Raw genomic sequence first — 8,257 nt, 5'->3', positions numbered from 1 at the left:
GTGCGCCTGTGTGTGTGCATGCGTAGGTGCGCGCTCATCATCTGTGGTGTCCTCCTGATTTAAAAGTTTCACAAAAGTCAGTCCCTCCAGGATTTCGCGATGTTGTGATTACAACTATTAACACAAATTGAAGCAAAGCAGAGATTTGTTGCTCAGCTTGTAACTTTACATTTTAATCACAACTTTCCTGCAACTTTGACCAATCTACCATGAAAACAGTCATGGGTGATGACGCAGCTTCACAACAGCATCTGATTTCTTCCTGGAGCTGTGCTCTCTTTAGCTCTCTGTCTTTTTTTTCTCTGCAAGCGCGTGGTGGACGAGTGCAGCGGCTGAGGGGGGGTTGCGCTGAGCGGACACAGAGCGGTCCATCACATGGAGTGCAACATGAATAGAGTATGAAAGGATTTGTGATCATTTCAGTATTATGTATAACTGTTTATTTTATGTTAAACTGTCAATTAGTAGGAAAACAGACGGTTTGATGTTAGGCCTTAAAATATATTTAATTCATTGTGTTGAGAAAAAAAAAAACAGCAAAAACTGAAAGTGTGACTTTAAAACTGTGAACTGAATCGTAGCTTGACGGAATAATTCCATCCCTAACCAGCTCTGACCTCAGTTGGTCCAGAGTCGATGGAGAGACTCCTGCTAAAGATGATGGCTGGTGCAGCAGTCACTCGAACCGAGAAGTCTGTCAGGATGGGGGTGAGGATGGCCCGGCGCTCCTGGTGTCTCCTGATGCTGTGTAAACACAAAATAATAAAAAGTGCATCAATCAAATCAACTAAATTCATTTAAAACATTCTCCAGTATGATTTCACATTGAAAATTTGTTGTAAAAACTCCCATCTGCCAAGTATTGTCAAGTCAATCCAGCACAGACAAAACCACAAACGTTTGAGCCAAACTTTTGTGCTTTTAGCCCAACGGCAGACATTCAGCTCGCTCTGTTTTCTCCCACTGAAACCAGCACAACGCTAAACTCAAAGAAGCTGATTCCAACAAAGACCTCTGCTTGCAGGCCTAATCTGTGACAAATTTCCTGAAGTGTTTTTTGCTGGTAGACGTTTTAGCTTGAAGCTTGCATAAAGTTACACAGTGAGACGTTATTTGACAACTCTCGATTGGGAACACCCCTTACTTGTATATACAAGATCAAGCTGGGACTTTCTCATATCAACTCTCTCCATTTCACTAATGCTCATTCCCACAATCAAGTCATATTTGTGGGAACATTTGTTAGCAGTGAAACAAATATACAAGAGCGCTTTATAAGGTGGTGTTAATTGCCACATCTGCTGCTATTAAAACAATCAAGCGGTGCAGCTTCCAATATTTATAGTTGGCCCGGATTATAAAGGGCCTTGCTTCTAGGTGGCCTCGAATACAGTACTTTACCAGAACCAATATCATATTCTCTTCTGCTACACAAATGTGCATTACCAGTGCCCTTAAGGGATTATTTTCTGACACATTTCTCTGCGTATGGAGTGTGTAGGTATGTGTATCTGGATAGGGTGGGGGGCAAATGTGAGGCCAATTGGCGTTGGTTAATCTCCTCTCAGACAGGGATTGAAACAATGAGCGTCTCGTTGCAGTGGACAGGTGCTATCATTCACCAGTTAAGCTAGGAGGCATGAGGCTCGGTTTACCAGCAGGACAGGAGCCCTGGACTGGTCTGGAAAACTGTGAGCAACAAAAGACAGAGTCAGCGGCTCTTCTTTTATTCATTGCCATACTGGATCATCAGAAAACTGAAACGTGAGTGTCAGGGACACAGAGAGAAGCCTGCCCAGACCGGCTCACGGGAGGGGCGAGGAAGAGAACGCACTGCTCTCTTTTCATGGCTGTAAATGTGAACTGCAACGAGGACAAATCCTGTCCGTCCATCCAATGTGCTGGAATTTCCTCACAAAGCCTCAGCTTAAAAACTGAGAGCGCTGCAGATCCAAAACTTTAGGAGCTGAACAGGCAGCAGCTTTAAAGCTAGGACATGTGGGGTTGTACCAAAAGGAAATGTGTGAACTATGGAAGTTCTGTGTGTCAAAATATGGCAAATCTAAGGTGGTATACTTCCACATGATTGGTGCAGACAAGTAAAGCTGTGAACTTGACTCCCCTTGACTCAATATCCTGGAAAGATTTTAGATCTGGAGGGCAGTGTGCTCAAAACAAAGAGAAAACCCCCTCACAGGTAGATGAAGGACGGATGAACTCATTGAGATAGCTGTCTTTTTCAGAATTTACTCATTTAAAGTTAAGTTAATCTTCATCAGAAAGTTCTTGTCATTTCTTTTCTTTTCAATAAGATACCTTCCTTTGGAAGACAGATTCTTACGTTTTTAAGACCCTCTCCGATCATATTTTTCCAAAGTATTTCCAGTGAACTTTTAACCACTGTTATGCCGTTTTTAATAAACCTGTGTTGAGTTGTGAGAGAGACCGTTGGTACGTAGCAAGCCACCCCAAACATCTCCCCCTCCCTTTTACTGAGAGCTCTGTGTTTATGCATTCTCCTGGTAGCTAACAGCTCCACACACCCCAAGCTAACATTACTAGTCCAACAAAAATGGCAGCAATACCAGAGTTATCCAGCTGTACAGTTTAGATCCAGATTCCAGCTCAGACGAGGAAAACAAAGACGTTCATGGATTTATTTATCTGTAAGTGGATGATTTAGAAGGTTGAAATGCAAATTTTGAGCTTAACTTTTTTTTATAAATGTCCTCTATCATCAGAAAATGTCTCAACATTTTAAAAAGAACATTTTCCTCGGAGTGGGTATTTAAAGTCCCACTATGACCATTTTTTAAAAACGTTTCCAGTAGTGTTTCAATTATGATGATGAAATTTTTTTTACCTAAATTCAACAACCTAAATATCTTAAAAAGCAATTTTCATGTTGATCTAAAGTCTGTTTCCAAAATCTCCTCTGAGGGGGTGTGGCTTTTGGAGCTGAGCTGAGTAGCTCCTCCCCTGATCTCCTCCTGTCTGATTATGATAGTTCTCACTAGTGTAAATCTTCACCATACAAAGGTCAAATACTTGTTTTAACTTTAAGTAGAGTGTGTGTAGCCTATGTAGTGGTAAAATCATTTAAGAAAGACTGCACTTTAACATACGAGATCCACAGTAAATAAACCTCATCAGGAAGCCACAATAAAACTGTGAGCAGGTCTGAGAGCAGGCAGCTCAGGAACAACAGCAGCCTGCTCCTTCTCCTGGCAGAGCTCCAAAACTATCACTATTGTGTGTCTGTGTATACTCAAGACATAAAGCAAGAATAATATTGATTTCCATAAACCAGTGACTGTGCATCTGTATTGCTGCCTGGGAGAAAGGTGTGTGGTTCTCTGCCAGTCTGATGACCTGAGAACTCCGTCTCAATCAGGCCAGTGTTGACTTTGCAATGCGGTCTTCCATGTGGCTTATTTTTAGTTGATAGGGAACAAATCTGGACTCTGCCTGTGCTTCTGGAATTTTTGGGCCTGCTTCCTCTGCAAACCATTGGGGGAAAACGGATTTGGAGCCAAACGGGCTGTAACATTTGTGCTTGTTTAGGCTTCTGAGTTTAAAATATGGGGTTTGAAATGTAGACTCTGAAACAGAAAGGATGTATGGCAGAGAGCTAACTTTACATACCAATCTGACATTATTGTGCAGTATATATAGTTTCATTAATAAAAAGGACAATAAGAGTAAATTGTTTTCTGTAGCGTGTGAAGAACCTGCACTGACCTGCTGGCCATGTTCCACTCCAGTGCTGGATTCTGGGAGCTCCTCTCGCTCTCCACCGATGCTCCACCTTTGAGTCCCTCCTTCTCTGGCTTGAGTTGCTCCCACTGAGCGGTTCCGATGTTGATCGACTGGAGGTCGACCTGATACTGACGGTCTTCCACCTCAGAGCCGGGGTCACGCAGAATGCCGAGGTTTAGTGCACGCCTGCAGGGAGAAGAGAGCCTGAATTTCAATGTCATTCTATGGTCCTCGATTATGATACACTTCATCTGTTAAAGCCTGGGTTTGTGCTCAGCAGTAAAGGAAAATAACTTTACAGACGTTGCACAGGGTCACCTAACTTCTGCCGTAATCACATGCACCCGTATGGGTGCTTTGTGTTTTTGGGTTGTCAGGGCTGTGGAGGAGCGTCCTGAGGGGAGTGCAGGTGTGTCTTGGAACTAAGGCTGCCACTTTATTGCATTAATCACAATTAATGAATTATAGATATTCTCAAACTTTGATATTTTTCTGATATAGATTTAAAGATTAGCATTCTTGTATTCATTTATTTTATGTTTTTAGCTACGTTGGGCTTGGTGGATTCATTCTGAAGTGTCTTTTCTCCTAAAAGTGCGACATACTCCAGAGCGACTTATATATGGTTTTCTTCTTCTTGATTAGACATATACATAGACTTATACTCTGGAAAATATGGTACACTGTCTATTTCCCTAAACTGTAACAGGCTGCACACACTTCTGCTCAGTGCGCAGAGTTTGTGGAGGGGGAGTTAAACAAAGGAAAAATCCGACGACAATTGTACAACACACCCACATCTCAAATACTTTACTTTTGTTTGTTGTTTAAGTATTCACGACAACCTGTTGCTCACAGCTTGCCCACACAAAAAAGTGTGCATGAACACTTTTGATTTACAGGTTCACTGAGTGGTCGACAACCTTGATATTTTGTGTGGCCTAACTGTGTCTCTCGCACAGGTTTGACCATTTTTCCCCCACAGACAGCCCGTTTCCACGGTACAGATGTGACAAAAGCTTTATATGTAGTCAAAACAGAATACATCAGAAATACTTTGAGTTTTTTTTCCACTTGATGCTTCAGATCTTCCTCATACTGACATTTCTTATATCCTAACAGGTAGATTTATGACTAAGTCACAGCCTCTGGTTCTTGTTGAGCAAACCTCAGATAAAGAACAGCACATGGGTCAGGTGAAATCATTTGCCTTTAATAAAGCTCTGCTTCATGCCAGCTTATCTTTGGCTGCAAACATGGCTTCAGCTCTGGTTGGACAGCACAGTAGTCTGGAGACTGGCTCATATTGCTGTTGCTTTCTATTTCTGTCTATGAAAACACCAGACTTTTACAGTATAAACAAACTGTAATAAGGTAGTGGAGATGAAGAGATATGTCAGAAGTGGGCAGAGCTGCCTCTGCAGCGGAACAGCTCCAGCCAAGCAGGCAAAACTGAACGTCATCTATTTACCCTGTGAGCGACCAGGTTCTGATGAATTTATGAGGCACAAAGAGTCAAAATTCACCATCAGGGTTCTGGTTCAATGAGATTGTCTATTTGTAGTAGTGACTTTATATAAGAGCTAAAATGGCTACAGATTGTTTCATCATTGTCAGAGGTAAGTTTCAGCCCAAAGGTTTTTTTTCTTGTTCCTCTGAGAAAGGCCTCCTCCAGATCATGATGTTTGACGATAAGCCTGAAGTACAAAAACACTAGCAGTGGAGATCAGTAATGTATAACTGGACTTAGCTAGATTTGTTGACATACAAACAAGTGAAACAGATCCTTAATCAGCATTTGGAACCACATTCATCAACAGATCAAACTTGGAGCTCTGAAAGAGTTGGGTGGGATGTGTCACTCTAGATTCATTAGGGCTTTTGGAACAGAACCTCCATCACCCTCCCTAACCCAAATAGCGTTCTTCACATTAAACAAACCACAGTTACCTCATATGCCTTCCAAATTATCTCTTAACGTATTTGGAGTCTCTTACTCATAATCAACATAACATGAGAGACTGCAGCCAAGTCTTTGCATTGCTGAGATGCGGGGTCATCTCCAGTGACATAAATAAATATGATAAACATTTGTCTTGGTCGTGAAGTCAGAGGAGACGGTGTGATTTAATATCAAAAGACATATTTCAGCAAATCGCAGGAAACTAGAGAGCTTCATTTCAGACAAATGAGGAGGGGAGGAATTTTGGAAGTTCCCCTTGGGGCGCAATAATAATTGGAGCCAGATTTTCTTGCAGTACGTGTGGGGTTGGGGGGAGGGACAAAGCAGTTTGACATATTTGATTGGTCATGTGAAGACCACACTGCTCGGCCAACAGGAATCAAAAAAGGCTTTGGTAAAGCATGAAATATCTACAAGGACGAGCTGAAAACACACAGAGTAAGGCAGGTGGAAGAGGGGTTCTGCTCAGTCTCATCATTAGACATTTACCGTCCTTTAGTACATGAAAATATAGAGCCCGATGTGTAATTAACAAGATATAAATGATGTGCGTTTGTAGATGAGGAAGACCGGGGGGAGGGTTGTAATATGGGCAGAAAACATTTTTTTTTTCCAAGCACAAGCCCCCAGTTTCGCCCTTGTTCCTGAGCCAGCTTTATTTTATGGCAGAAAAAGACCAAAGACGCATTATTTTTTACGACATCATTCTGCTATTTATAAAAAAGAATCAAAAAAGCTTCAGTGTGAATGTTCAATTTCACTGACTTCATGGCTGTTATTAAAGAAAAAAACAAAACTCTCTTCTGATACAGTTTGGACTCAATGAAAACCCCAAATCCACTGCACTGATTCTGAATCATTTCCTACATATATATACATATAAATATCCTGCTCCAGAACTTGAATTGTCAAAGGGTGACCCCTCCCTTCCCGTTCAAGAATAAACAATTTTGCACATTTAGAACACTTGGAAACTTTGATTTTACAAAATAAAAATAATAGCTTCAGAAACGTGTTTGAACAGAAGACAGTAGAATGGATGTCAAATGGGTATTTAATATCGTGTTATGTTCCTCTGTTAGCATTCTTTGGGTGCCTGCAAGTGCTGGGCAGAGCACCAGTCATAATTTGTGTTTTTAAGTAGATGTGTGGGAGGGCTGATTGCTTAACATGTAGCAGATTTGTGTGCAGAATTGGCAACAGGATCCAGGAAAGAACTTTAGGCCATATGTGCAGCACACCAGTAAATGAAGACTAACTGATGCGAATGTATTAACTGATCTACATGCAAACACACGTGCTGCTCGCCATGATGCTAGCAGCCAGGTTAATTGTTCTTAATGAAATCTGCTTTAAAGTGAGCTTCTGAATTTGGAAAAAGTGAGTGGCAACAAGTAAAATAATAGAGCCTTGCATGATAAAAAGTCAGTTGGTAAATAATCAAAAATGTCCATGTAACCCCTTGATAGCTAGCATGAAAACAAGCTAGCAAGATAGCTAGATAGATAGCAAGCTGGATAGCAAACAAGATTTTTTTTTAATGACAAAAGTTGAAACTTACAAGTTACATGTCGTACAACATGTTCTATAAGTTACAATTTAAGTAGTCACATAAAATGTTATTAACAATATATATTAAAAAGGACAATAATAAAAAGAAAGAAAAACATTTAATTAAATAAAGGGGATAGATAGACATGATGAACATTAAATTAAGGGTGATTAAAAAGCTGTAAATTACTTATGATACTTTGAAGTTTAATAGCATGTTTATTTTCCATTAAGTTTAAAGATGAGATCTTTATGAAATGTGAAAAAAAGATGGCTTGGTCTTAATTAATCAACATTTGTGTTTATGATGTTTACCCAGGATAATTATAACATTTAAAATCATTTCTGTACTTTTGTTTTCCAAAATAAACCCAAAAATTACATCCTTAATAGAAAAATCTGCTAAGCGTGGAATTTTGAGAGATGGAGAGAGATAAAGACAGAGAGATGGATAACGTTTATTATTCCCTCAAGGGTAATTTGGTTAAAACGGATCTCCAGGAAGAACAGATAAAAGACAAAAAAAGGCTAAATGAAACAAAAACAGTGTATTCAATAGGAGGTAAAATAAATGAAATAATAAAATACAAAATAAATTAATTGAAAAGAGATTATGAGGCAGGTACCTCCCGACTAACAAGTGCAGCCACTCTGATTTAAAAGCTTAATAGCACTACGGATAAAGGTGTCTGTACCCTTGTGCTATCTTATAGGCTCCAAATGACCCCCATCCTTACATTGAAGTGTTATTATCACATGACAAAGGTGGACAGGATTTCATGTCTGCCACGGACACCAGTGAACATCAAAAATCGTTGAAAAAAAGAAGTTCTAGATGACCCCACCCCCAGCGTCAGCATACCTATGATAGCACAGGGGATAAAAAAGAAGAATGGAAACTTCCATATTTAAAAAACTAGTTGCAGATCCAGTTTAATCAGGTTTAGCTTTTGGTTCTGATTCTTTACATGTGGAAACAGGAGG

The 8,257-nt window shown here is 40.2% G+C and overlaps 1 protein-coding gene across 4 annotated transcripts in view; it reads right to left on the bottom strand.

Moving 5' to 3' along the window:
• Nucleotides 1-8,257, bottom strand: part of LOC112143843 (vacuolar protein sorting-associated protein 13B) — a 292,951-nt gene that overhangs the window by 43,779 nt on the left and 240,915 nt on the right. For all 4 annotated transcript variants that reach the window (XM_036216063.1, XM_024268054.2, XM_036216061.1 and 1 more), the window contains exons 32-33: nucleotides 3,742-3,945; nucleotides 618-744 (exon numbers count right to left, since the gene is read on the bottom strand). In XM_036216063.1, the coding sequence (XP_036071956.1) occupies nucleotides 618-744; nucleotides 3,742-3,945 (331 nt within the window). The remainder of the gene's footprint in view (nucleotides 1-617; nucleotides 745-3,741; nucleotides 3,946-8,257) is intronic.

Source organism: Oryzias melastigma, linkage group LG16 (assembly GCF_002922805.2).
Source record: "Oryzias melastigma strain HK-1 linkage group LG16, ASM292280v2, whole genome shotgun sequence".
Taxonomy (NCBI): domain Eukaryota; kingdom Metazoa; phylum Chordata; class Actinopteri; order Beloniformes; family Adrianichthyidae; genus Oryzias; species Oryzias melastigma.
Note: the sequence above shows the minus strand (reverse complement) of the source record. Positions and strands in the feature narration are given on the sequence as shown.